General features: G+C 46.4%; 1 protein-coding gene across 2 annotated transcripts in view; it reads right to left on the reverse strand.

Moving 5' to 3' along the window:
* The window catches only part of PAPPA2 (pappalysin 2), an 89,494-nt gene that overhangs the window by 58,682 nt on the left and 17,091 nt on the right, over positions 1-13,721 (reverse strand). For both annotated transcript variants that reach the window (XM_057379659.1, XM_057379658.1), the window contains exon 3: positions 2,046-2,191. In XM_057379659.1, the coding sequence (XP_057235642.1) occupies positions 2,046-2,191 (146 nt within the window). The remainder of the gene's footprint in view (positions 1-2,045; positions 2,192-13,721) is intronic.

A 13,721-nucleotide genomic window follows, 5' to 3' on the forward strand; every position in this document is an offset into this window, starting at 1 on the left:
GAAAAGGTCTCATGATATTCCTCCTGAAAATATCTTAGAAAGCCCAGTTCAGAGAAACAAATAGAGCAAAATCTGACCAAGATTCTCTGCAGCCAAGAGACAGTTTGGCTTCTCAGAGAAGTCAAGGAACCAATTTGATTCACGCAGCAAACCAAAGCATGAGAGAGTCTGTRTGTGTGCAGGTAAAAATCAGCATGGCATTTCTGCTCTGCAGGAGCAAAGCAGCATGAGGGGTGCAGGTCTTGTGTGCTCACCCTGGTGTTTTAAGGTCAGGATAGACAGGAGATTAGCAAGATCCAGCACAAGGATAGGAGTCTGTTTTTTTGGAGACAGATCCCCCCTCTTGTCTCCACCCTAGCCACAGTTTGGTCCTTAAGCTCAGGAATTTTTCTAAAACTGCCATTAACTCCTTCCAAGGYTTTCCTTTGCTCTTTACTCACCGCTTTGCTTCCACATCTACTCAGATTCTCCAGCAGCCTCTTGTGAGAGTTTTTGTCAAAAGCCACATATTCAAGGCCTCCTCAGTCCTAAGTTTCTTCTGTATTGGACAATAATATATATTGTGCAGGGAACAAAGCAAATTATGATGTGGTGGAGCTCACTGTTYGTGGAGAACAGAGCCTGCCGCCCACCCTCCCAAGTTCATTAAATCTAAAACCAAGGACAGTCTCGAACCAAAGTCCTCAGTCTGTGCCAGAGCCTSAAAGGAGTTCAGATCCAGCTTCATACTTCACAGCTCTGGCACCAGAGTCAAGACAACACCCCTTTTCCCCTGAACCTCCTCCACTAAAACCCTGATCCAACATTTCCAGATGGTGCCAATTCTCATGTCCCTGTCTGGACAAAAGCTCAGAGTCTGGAGCTAAATGAAAGCTTTTGATGAGTCCATTCACCCCAATTACYCCTCTGTACAGCTCCTTGCAAGCCATTGGGAGGGGTTTGAGGAGAACGTGTGTGGTTGAAGCACTTGCTGCAGTCAGATGATTGTCAAACTGAGCCTTGGAAGTGATTTCTGGAAGCTGAAAGAATAAATTTCATGGAGATTTGCCTTCCTCAACAAGCATCTGTAGCAATATGCTATTGAAAAAACAGCCCTGAAACTCATTGAGGGAGGGAAACTAGCAAAAAGGAACTTTAAAACAGGTCTTTAACAGCCGTGTAATRCTTTTAAGGGTTGAACATCACGCACTTGTAAAAGCAGAAGGTCTAGGTCTGCTGTGCAGGTGTCAGGAGTAATTATTTCCAGTTACTTACTGAGAAACATGTTAAACATTTTGACTGCAAAGCCATAAAGGGTTTTGCCAGAAAACTCTGACACTGAAGAGGTGGTAGGAGAGGCAGGAAAAAGAGAAACAACAGAAATAGCAGAAAATGCACAAAACAACCACATTGTAGGGAGCCAGTTGCCATTTTGGCTGCTTTGTAGCCTATGAGGACTGATGACTTWAAGGGTCTGCCCTGAATCCACGGAGGCCAAGGAGTAACTTGCATCAGGCCAACGTGGTAAAATTTGATCATTCTCCTCACACTTGCAGCTGGATTCAGAAGGGGTCAGTTGTGGTTGCTGCCTGGGCAGCCCTGGAGCTGCTGAAATCTGGCATGTCAGCTCTGAAAACACTGACACTCTGTTTGCTTTACATGCTGCGGAGTGAAGCTCACCATCCCCAGAATCCTAAAAGTCAGACCTGGAAAAGCCAAATCTGAGTCTAGAACCCTCTCCAGAGTCTGCCCTGGGGTTTAACCTGCTGTCCCACCCAAGCTCCCTGTCCCACTGCCTCACTGCCTTCACCATCCAGAGTTTCTCAGAACAATGTTGAAATCCCTTGTTGCTGTGTAACGTCACCATCTCGCCCACGTGGACACAGGGAACAGGCAGCTCCTTCCTTTGCAGCAGCAGCTGTTGGAGCACCCAAACCCTCTTATTGTGACTTTCTTATCAAACAACACAATGTTGAGGCGCAGCACATCCTCCTCTTTTTGCCAAGTCAAGGAAGAGAGAGGAAAACCGATAATCCTGAGACCCATGAATGGGATAACTTACTTACCCAGGTGACTAAGGGCCTCCTTATCCCATGGCCAAGTGGCAGCACCAGCCAGCTCTTCCCTCACCGAGCTGGCAAAGTAAACGTTGAGGAAATGGGTGCTGTTGAGCTGCAGAGCCTCCTTCAGTTCCTTCACACTCATGTACGCCCTGCAAGGACAAGAGAGAGGAGGYAGAAACTCAACAGAGTGAGGAAGAAAAGCACAACCCATCCTACAAAGGGTGCAACAGACCTGGAGACATCCTCAACTCTCTGAAGCCAACAGGGTTTTAAAGCATAGAAAAATTCAGCATTTCAACAGGATGTCCCATGGCACTACAAATTGTGCTCTGYAAGGTGCAAGTTCTGCTAGAGAGAGGTTTGGGTAGGGGTGGAAGGCACTCATGCAAGCCTGAAGAAGTTTTGCTACTACAGTAGCTTTCTTGGGGAGTTCTACTCTCAGAAAAGGTTTTCCAATCACAGGAACAAAAGAAGCCCCACAAAATAAGATAACAGGAACATAAAAGGAGGAGAAAATGTAGAAGAAGGTAGAAATGCAGAGGTTGGTCCTGCTAGAGGGTTTGGCATCAGAGAAGCAGAATTTGAAATGGAGGGAGAGAAAAATGAATCCAGAACTGCAACTGTTTCTAACAAGGGGTTTTCAGGGGCTGCYCTGACACAGGGCTGAACAGGAATGGGCATCAAACCTTGCTCTTGAGAGGAGAAAGGGTTTGTCAGCTTGGGCCAAGAACACTCTTCTCCACCTTCTCTAATCTATCTGTACTTCCACTGCATCCTTCTCTCTCGCAAAAGCAGTATGGCAGAGATGGCAGTACATGGCAAAAACAGGGCTGCCCCTACAGTGCATAGGCACATCTCTCATCAAGACACATCCCCATGTATTGCACAAGAAAGAGCGTGAGAAAAAGGTATCTCAGAATTTGCTCAAAAACTAAAAAAAAAAAAAATTAACTCTTGCAGCTCTGCTCAAAATGGACCGGGGAAAAGGCTCTGCCTGGGTCTCTCCAGCACTGAGCTGGGCCCTCTTCATATCAATCTGTCCCTTTGCACAGGATCTGAATCTTTYAGAGGAGGTCAGGGATGTCTGTGGGAGCCATCAGGGAAAAAAAACAAGATCTCCCAAAATAAGCTTAATGGGGAGAGGGTAATCTCTGGAGTCAGATCCAATGAAGAGCAAGTTTAATGGGGAAAGTCTGACAACACTGCTGTCTGTCTCTCCTCCCATCTTCAGGGCTGGGAATAAAGAGTTGCAGGAGCAGAAAAAATACTGGAATGGGAATATCCAAGACATCTATTTCTAAAGACCACAGGAGAGGTGGGAGAGGTGGGAGAGGTGGGAGAGGTGGCCCTAGACATTGCAGTAACACACATGGGTATGTCTGACCATCCATGAAGCGATCCTCACGATGTGGCATATCTCAGATCTTGGAGAAAAAAAATGAAAAATCCATCAGTCAGGAAATTTAGGTTTCACTCTTCCTTTTGTGACCGTTTCTGCACAGGTCAAAAGTCTGTAACACATTCACCAGTACACCAACAGTCCCAGTGTTAGTCTTTAGTGAGTTCATGTCCTCAGCTATGCAAAACAATCAAAGTCTAACTTAATAGCAGCAATAATAATTCCAATCATAATAGTACTGGAATTGTAAGGCCTTAGACTGTGCTGCCAGTTCCAGGTATTCTTTTGAATGGACTTACATGATCCTTGTGGGCCCCTTCCAGCTCAGGATATTCTATGACTCTCTAATCTGTGATTCCATAAACCCACTACCATTTTCACCATCTGTGCCATTGATGCTTTATTGGGCTTACCTAAAAGAGAGGCTAGACAAAATTTAGAGAATAAAAAGCAGCTCTATTTATTGAAGGGCCTTCAGGTACCTTTAGGGCAGTCACAGCCCACCCAGGGGCTACACCCAAAATAGACAACAGGTCCCGGGTTTTTCATACTTTGTAAGTTTTGTCCATTTGCACATTGGGCCTGAATCCTCCAATTGCAGCTGCAGCCAATGCAGTCATTCACTCCAAGTTGGCTCCCCCCAATTCTCTGTTGTTTCCATCTTTTGGGGCTGGCACAGTGAGGTGTCCTTGAGTTTGGGGCTGCAGAGGAATTGTTTTGTGTGAAAAATGGGAGAGCAGGAGCTCAGCACTGTCTGTGGAGTCTGGAGATATCCACTAAAGAATTCAAGGATTACAGATACATGAAAAATAGAGAAGCTAAAATCCTAAGGCATCACMATTAACCTCGTGGATTGAGACAGGATTAGGACAGGTAGCAGACATTGTCTCCAAATTTCTATGACTTGTCTCTAATTCTTCAAAACCTGAGGACCCTGACCCACAGTTTGTGAAGACATTCATTTAAGAGATTCTGAGCAAGGAAAARAAAAAAAAAAAAACCAGCTCATGGAAAGACTTTAAATACATCACTGTGGAATGATGATGGAAACACACCATTGTGGAAATATGTCATAAGAATGACTAAACCTGCAGCATGAGGCCAACAGCAACATTAAGGTGGTGGAAAGCATTTCACTTATTCCCATGCTTCCAGGAGCAATTGGCATCTTTGAGCAGCATGGGTTGATTATGAAGGGAGCACAGGCATGAAGGAATACCAGCTCCATTTGAACAAGCTGCTTCTGGTGGTGTCCATGAGCAGTGATGACCATGAGTGCATTTCTTATCACTGAGATGACAGACAGCAGGATGGAGACAAGTGTGGGCTAAGGGGAAAAAAGGCATGCTCTCATCCAAGATGTGAAGGGAGAAAGGAAACCAATGAGATGTGCAAATGCTCTGTTTGACATGGCAAGATCCCTAGTCAAGTTGTTACACCAACAGGCTTGTTTAGAAAGAGAGAGGYTGCTACAGCAAATTAAAGAGAAGGAGGAAAAAATGTAAAAATAAAGGATTCCAGAAATAAACTAGAGCAGGATGGCATGGGGAACAGAGCTGGGTAAACCCAAGGGCTATTTCCCTGGACCTGGTTTAGCAGAGGCTTTCAAAAGTCACTTCTGACTTGGAGGAGTCRGATAATCAGCATCTTCTGACTGCATCTCCCCTACCAGTAAGYCCCAAAAGACCATCCCAGGCTGGAGGCATCTCACCCACCTTCCCAGGGACTCTGAAGATTCAGTTACTTCAGAAAATTCTTGGCTGGACTATGTGGCGAGATGAGATGACCAGCTTGTCTTCACCAGGCCCCAAGATCTCCCACCACAAAGCAGCATTCCCAGAACGGTTTCTGCAGCCACATCAGCTTGTGGAGAGAAAACTCTCCCAGCCGGAAAGGACAAATTAGGAGAACTTGATCCCTTCTCTGTGATGTCTCGCCTGAGCATCCCAGACACGCGCCACGCTGACGCCATTCCTTCAACCCAACCAAGACGGGAGCAGGCCGGGAGGAATAGATAGTGAGAAGAATAAACAAACCTGAAGGACATACTTGTGGCATGACTCGGAAGGAATAGAAGCAAAAATTTCATAGAAATAGAGCATAAGGAGGGGGAGGGGGGAGAGAAAGTCTCCTTCACTCATCAGAGCTGCTCGGGGGACACAGACTTAAAAATAACATCAATTCCTGACTTATGATATCTTGGAAAAAATAGCCCCAAAGCCTTCCAGGCTGTCCAAATTCCAAGAGTCAACGTCAGCCCTATTCAGAGGGATATTCCTGCATCCCCTCTTCTGGAGACATGATGTTTTTCTGGCTGTCGCCTGCCGTTCCCTTGACATTAGCARCATTTTTTGTCAAGCCTTAATTATAAATAACTGTAATTTCCTCCATTGAGAGATCTGGATGGTTCAGGGACATGTAAGGGTTAGATGGAACAGTTCCAGCACTGAGGGATGTTCAGACAGGTTAGATGGACTAGGAGGGGAAAGGACCCCAGTTTCACCTGCTATGGCATGGAAAGCATAAATGTCCTGCTAACTTCCCCAAAGATGCGAGCAAGACCAGAATGGGCAATTCTAGAATGGGCAACTCCAATTCTCCTCAATCCACATCTCCTGCTGGCATCCTTAGGTCAGACAAGGAGCATCCAACTGGCATCTGAGCCTTTTGCTTCCTGCCAAGGTTATGCTCTCCCTATCTTTTGCGGTTTCTGTGATTTTCCCTGAGGAGAAGGCAGAGCAGCCTTTGGTCTCCACAAAAAGCCTAAAGGACAGCACTCTCCTCTGCTTCCCAAATGGTTTTCCAATGCCTACAAGACTAGAGTATTCCAAACTAGATKATATTTACAGCAGAATGGGCACTACAAACCAACATGGAAGCACAAAGGAAGGACAGAAGCATACATTAAGTTACAGCTATCAGCCGAGGGACAAAACCCAAACCAGCCCCAAAGAACAAGGCAGAGGACAGAAGAGATAAAGATGGGATTTCAGGTTTGCCAGATTCAAAGTAAATGTTTTTTCCAAGGGCATCCAAAGCTCAGTGGTGAGCAACCAGCTGTGTGGTGATACCACCTGGACCTGGGGAGCATTGCAGACCTGGAAGAGAGGAGCTTTCAAGAAGATTATGTGCAACAGTAGTGAGATTAGGGAAAGGAGCACGATGGACTGGCATTATTAGACATGAGTATGGGAATGAACACCRTCCAAAATTATGGTATTTGAAGGGATGAGTCCAGAAATTAAGGACTCCCTCACAACAGGTGCTATTGGCTCAAAGTTGTGCTGAATGGCACTGTTTGATGACTCTAAGGCACCACACTGCATCCTGTTTTACTTGTTTGGGACATAACACGCAGCCGTCATCCTGTGGTGCCTCTTGCYGTGGAAAGAAGGAAAAGAAGATGAAGCAGCTTCTGTCACCACAGAACAATAGAATCAGAGACCCAGCTGTAGATGGAGAAGATCTCCACAGGCCATTCTGACCCCCTTGTTTAAAACAGGTCTAATTAGATCACCTTGTTCAAGGTCATGTCCAGCTGGAGCCRGAAGAGCCAGTATAGAGTTTTTCTAACCTTTCAGGGCAACCTATTCTAGTGTTTAAGCATCCTCAAGTTAAAAATAATTCCTAATGTCCAATCCAAATTTCTCACATTCCCAGTTGTGTCCATTRTCTTCTTGGAGTCCTGGTCCATCTTCCCTGTGTCACCCCATCAAAGGGGAAAGTCATCAAATGACTGTASATTTGCACAATAAATTCTTACTGACTAGACCTTACCTTATTAAAGTCTAAAGACTCAAAGCTTCCTTTCTGAGCAGTTGAAAAATAACACTGCACCCATGATCCAGACCTCCCTGGAGAACTCACRTTCTTTTCTCATGCTTTTCCTTGGAAAGTTTTGCCCTGACCCATAGGGGAGACAGCATCTTCCTAACCATGGTTGCAAGTCATGTTCTGGGCTGTCTTGGTCAAAGGAGAAGACTTGATATACKTGGGAGAGGCAGAGCAGCTACAGCTTCTCCAGCACAAATTTCTGGTAGCAATCACAGGACAATTGCTGGTGCACACATAGGAGAGAGGAGAGGATCTGCTATTCCATGGGGCAGCAGAAAGCACAGCCAAGCTATAAAACAAGCCTGGAATGGTTTAATGCAAGAAGAGTGGCACTTTTTAGCGACAGCTACATCATAACAAAGGTGCCACAAAGTGGCCATGACCACCAAGACACGAAAGGTGGCACCTCTAAATGAAAAGCAAGGCCAGCACATACCCCCTGCAATACCACGAACCAAACTTGATTCTCTAGGTACTGCAAAGGGTGCAGTGTCTAATGCCACAGGAATTCCACTGCAATTCAAAAATAGGAGTATTTTCCCTGTAGACCTTTCTAAAGGGGATGTGGGAGTGGGGTTGGGTGGAAGCTGTCCAAGTGCCCTCCACGGACAACTGGAAAATACTTGAGASCCWGCCAGCTCCAGCTAACCATACAGCCTAAAGAAGTCACAGGGGATTCCTGGCTCTGCTTTCATGTCCTTCAACCACCACAAGGAAATTCCTCTTCCTACTCCCTGCAAGCAGAGAGGCTCCCTTTTCCCCTAAACCTCTGCTTGACAAATGAGGAATCCCTCAGACTTCCCAGAAATTAGCACCAGTCTGCCAATAACATTTTTAGTGTGCAAATAACACATTTCTCCAAGGCTGCAAAGGGTTAATGACAAACACAGCAACCTTGTCTCTGAGCCACAGCTCAARCCATGAAGACAGGTGCTGATTCAAATGGCATAAACATTTTGGGAGAGCAGAATCTCTAAATTCTCCATATCATCCATGAAGGAAGATGCTTCTCCAGACGGTGAGTCAAAGCAAATATTTCCATTTTGGCCCACCTAAGGACTCCTCTTCATGGTGACTCTTCATCAGGGTTCTAAAGATGTAAGCCTCCAGACGTGGACTTTCTGCTTGCATAAATGAATCTTSCGTGCTAGAATTTGGAAATCTTCATCCCTGCTCTCATCATGTCTCAGYCTTGCCTCTCTCTTCCCTACTACGGGCAGACAAAGCCCACCACAACAGTGTAACCCCGGTGCCACCTTGGCACAGTAGATGAGCCTAGATGTGTCACTTGGTCTGCTTCCAGATGAGGCTGATGGTCATCCTTCTAACTGCAGCTGCCTCACACTGCAGGTTTACCTGCCCCAAAAATTCTGATATTGATGCAGGTGGGGAGATGCTGTGTTTTTAAGTCCTTCYGTACTTGCTAAGACTGCTTGCATCCCCATGACCACATCTAGGAGCCTGACTCCAGTCCAGCACTCTGCTGGTATGCCACAAACTTCTCTGCCAGCATCATGACAACTTGACAAGGCAGCAACATCCAAATGACTCTCATCTGGACAGGCTTTGGTAACACAGCCTGATACAAAACACATGCAAGACGTGAAGGGAAGGCTGAGAAACAGCCAGACATTCCCCTGGGATCACAGGAAGCACAACACTGCTGGAATAATACCCTCTGTAGTGCTCGGGAGTCTTTCATCAACTTCACTGGGTGCTGGACTCCAGCCAAAGAGCATTTGAGTCCACAAGGGATGAGGATATCGTGCAGTTTGYGGACATGCCTGAAAAAATCCACCTCTGAGGCACTGACAACACGAGTAGAACAGCAGCCTAAGAAGTAGCCATCTCTGGCAGAAGAGTTTAATTTTTGCATGAGTGACTGAGTATCAAGATGTCAAAGAGGGTGATGGCAAAACAGGATCCTTCAGGATCAGGAGGTTCTCTCATGTATGAGCAACTCCTGTTAGATTCAGAGTTAAATCTCAATCYCCATGCGTGAGTATGGGACTGAAGCAGTAGCAGATGCTGAAGGGCCAGAGAGCTGCACAGGCAAAAGATGTAGATGGGATCAAAAAAACACATCGTGGTTCAAGGCTGTGGCCCTTTCATAGAGAAGGCTGCAGATTGCTAGCACTCAGCTCTGTTACATCAGAGGGTAGTACGCAACTTCTTGAGGTCAGATTTGGGAAAGAAAGACAATAACATTAGTGTTAGACCAGAAAGCCTGCAGGGCAYTTTGCCCTGAGATAGGCTGAAGAATAAGTGCTGCTAACAATGGCATGGCCCAGATATTCCTGGAAGTGTTGGCTAAAATGTTATTCACTAAATCATCACTGAATCAGCCAAAGGCAATGCTATTTTAGACCTGGTTTTGGTAAGCAGTGTAGAAATTATGGAAGAGCAGATGAGAGAAAGAAAACTTGGCCTGAACTTACAATGAGTTGATTCAGATCAGCTCAAATGGAGGGATGAGCACAGATCTTGAATGAAGAATTAAAAAGCAGGACTGACCAGCAGACACCGCTGCATCAAAGCTGTCAAGTGAAATGGAATTCCCTGAAATCAAGCTGACTCCCTTGAAAACAATGAGTAAAAGATCCTTTTAGAAATATGGGCAAAAGAAGGAAGAAGCAGATYTGCTGAGTAGGGAAAGTGGAGCTGACGCTCAATGTAATTGAGATGCATCCCTGGACAAAAGTATAGTATGGTTCCCACCTTTACCCAAGTGGGTAGTGGAGCAGAGCTCAAGATAAAGACAATTTTTTTTTTTTTATTAAAGTAGCAATGGTTGAATGGGGGCTGAAATGTCAGTTGGACTGGATAGGAGGGAAGATGGACCACTGGGGAGGTGGCAAGTCCCAACTCTGAAAGTGTGGGATGTAGGAATACAGAGCAGGGGGCAAAAAGCAAAAGGCAAGAGTGCAGAAATACAAACATTCATAGATAAACTAAACTCAGTGGATGTAACAGATTTGCAGGGGTAATGCCACCCTGGATCCAGAAGGACTGACCAAAGGACCCATGACTGGAGAACAACTGATAAAGTACATGCCRTGATGTCTAAGGGGGTGAACAAAGATCACAATGATACAGGCTGATCTGGTTGTCCTCTCTAAAGACCTGTTCCCACCTACTTTTCTTATTTTTAAAGGGGATGGATCATTTTTGTGGCTCTAGGAGAGTGTTCTTGAAAACTCCCAGCACTCATTCCTTTAGCCCCCATGGAAATGAATCCCTCCCAACTAAGCTTTGAGCAAGCTGCAATTTACTCTTCAATGTTCTAAAACCTTTGTCTTACACKAACCACCAGCACCACAGCAGGATACAAATTCCAGAATTTTGTGATCACTGCAGACAAGACTACCACTATCCGTGCCAGGAATTATTGGTTTGTGAGTAGCRAGTCCAGAAATGCCTCATTCCTGGTTGGCACATCCAACATTTGTATGAGGAGCAGTGCTCTACACATTCCAGGAGCTTTATGGATGACCTGTGAGGTGCTGTATCACTCTTCCAACAAACATCTGGGTAGCTGAAGTCACCCATAAGAACCAGGCTCTGATGACTCAGAGCCTAAATSACTCAAATATTGCTTTGCTGGCCTTATCATCTTTGTTTGGAGGTCAATAGCAGATCCCTAATGCACCTTGGAGACAGCCCYTCTGATCTTGACTCAGAGGCATTGTCAGGACTTCCACAATCACCACAGCTGGCTTCTGTACATTCAAGGTTCTCCTTAACATGGAACAAACCCACAGTCAGGMATCAAGGATTTGTCTTTGCCTCTGGCATCACAACAGGACACCTGACTTTAGGAAAGCTGTGTTAATTCCTTACTATCAGCCTGCCCAGAGACTGTCTGCTTTTCTGCCACATTCTGCTTTCCTCTCTAGATCTTGTTACAGCTCTGTGCAAGGCAAGAGGGCAGGGACCAATTTTAAGGCTAGTTGCATGTAGCACACTGGTACTCATGTTTTGGGGGTTGAACCAAGGATGGTCCCCAACTTGGTTGAAAACCTGAGAATAAGCCTCAGGGGAGGTTAACCCCAGGCTGTGCTCTCACAGCATGGTAGGCACCCTTAGGACACCAGTGCCAATGGGTGCACACGTACATCAGATGCTTGGATCACAGAAAACCCTGGGTTTGTGATATCTGCACCCTAAAGGCAGGGCTGGCTCACTGCCTCGCTCACCTGCTAGCTGCCTYGTGAGTAGATGAGCACCACAGACTGTCCATGGGCCTCTTGGGATGGCCCTGCAAAGCTGATGGTTGTGGCTATTTGATAGACCAATTTCTCTACTGTTTGGTAGACAGTCTCTCCTGAGCTCCTGGAGGAGTCAGTCCTGTACTTCAAAAGCACCAAGGCCAACCAGCAGTGATCCCAGGTGGTCAAGTGGTCCTTGCTGCCACTTGAAGTGGCACGGAATCCATGAAGAGAGAATGTCCCACACTTGTTCTAGTGACAGTTGTCTAAAAGAGAATGTCCCACACTTGTTCTAGTGATAGTTGTCTACACTCCATCTAGGAACAGGAACTCACATGTTCCTCTTCACCTGTCTCAAATTAAACTCTCTTAAGGAGGAAAGCACCAATTTACTACACTGCCTCCTCCACTCCCATCACAAGACCATCCAACATCACCACATTGTTAGAGGGGAAGGGTGTCTGTTCACAGTGGCCTCATGGAAGCACCTACACATGGCCCCATAGCCCAGAAATCAACCCCAGCAAGAAAGATCTCAGGGAGACRACAGCAGCAGAAATAGAAGTGCCGGGTCAGGATCAGACACACAGAGCAGAGAAATCCAGGGCTGTGGGAGGGAGCAGAGGGCTGCAGTGAAGCTGATTGAAGGAGGCATGAAGGGAGACAAACAAGGGGAGCATGGCCTCCATCTCGGCAGGGACTACCTGACCTCTCCTCCAAGGGGCACAGCAGCTTTCAGCCGCCGCCGGCAGCCAGCCCGTGTCCCCAGAGCTGCTGCTGTCTGCCACGGATGGCAAACAGCACAGCCCTAATCTGAAAGGACAGCTGGATCACAAAACTCCCCATGCTTCTCTGCCCAGCCAGGGTTGGGACCCCTTTCTTCTGCATTGCTCTTCCCCCATGCTTGGTGCATATCCTGGAAACCACTGTCGGTTCTCAGAGGAGACAACAGGCACATCAGTGGGTGCCAGGACTTGGGGTCACCACAAGGAGAGGGCCTGTAACCTGCCAGAGCTGTAACCCTCCATCCCCAGTGCTCAGCAGGGACACACAGGCTTGCTGTGCTCCAGTTTTAGGACTGGCACCAATCTTGCCTCCCATGCATGGAAAATGAAGTGTGACCAGCAAGACAAGGGAGTGGATTCTTCCCCTCTAGGGTGCTCTTGTGAGATCCCACCTGCAATGGTCCAGAACTCAGGGTCCCAGAGCTGCAGCATTTGGGGCTGTCAGCATGAGGAAAATGGGGACCTGGGATCATCTCCAYCCTGGAGATGATCAGAGGGCTGGAGGATCTCTCCTGTGCAGACCTAGGCAACACAGGAAACCCTGTGCCACCAAGAACCAATCCACAAATTTAGCATTTCATACATCWTTTCAGCCCTAAAACTTCATTTGTTTCTGCCAAACAACCAAAGTCTTAACATACTTGAAATTTAATCCAAAATAAGTGAAGTGCTTCCCAAAAAGCTCCTGCAGGAGCCTGGCTTTGAGCTTCTGTTAGCACTAGTGATTCAATGCATGAACCTTCATTTTCACCCCCTCAGGGAGGACAAATCCATGCAAGTCCCCTAAACTTCCTGACTTATATGACAATTCTCATGTTGCTTAAGCATAATGGGCCATCAACTTTCCCCTGGGATAAATTTGTCCTGGCAAAGTGTCTTTTAGTGCTCTACATCTTGGGGGAGTTGCGCATTTAGGGTTTATTTTAATGGGAGTCAGTAGCCATGATCAATTGTAAAAGCTCTATTTCCACGGAAATGGGAATTTAATAGATTTTTGAAAATGATGGTTATTGACCCAATGGGCCTTAATGGCTTAAAAACCATCTGATTGTAGTGTGTATGAGTAAATGCATATGATTTTCAAATGAATACTGGAATAGGTAGTAAAAACCCATTTCAATTGCAGGAACCTGGTCAATAGGGAGTTTCCATTTGCTTATTTKGCTTTTCTATTTCTATCTGAGTGAATCATGGCCATCTCCTCCTCGGAGAGGCTCACCATTTCCTCATGGTTGAGATCATCTTAGAGCACGCAGCCCATCTGAGCCCCATCAGGGTACAGGGATGTCTTTCATTAGACCAGGCAATGATGCAGAGCCGGTCTCTCACAACAGCCAGGCTCCCAGATGCTCCCACAGTGGGACCAAAGCACACATGGACCATCTCTCATAGATGATGCACCCATTGCTCACAGGACAGCTCCTCAGGAGCTGAAAAGACACATGTGCCTCAG

This window comes from Malurus melanocephalus, unplaced genomic scaffold (genome assembly GCF_030028575.1).
Source record: "Malurus melanocephalus ecotype Western Australia unplaced genomic scaffold, MMel_1.1 scaffold_416, whole genome shotgun sequence".
Lineage (NCBI taxonomy): Eukaryota > Metazoa > Chordata > Aves > Passeriformes > Maluridae > Malurus > Malurus melanocephalus.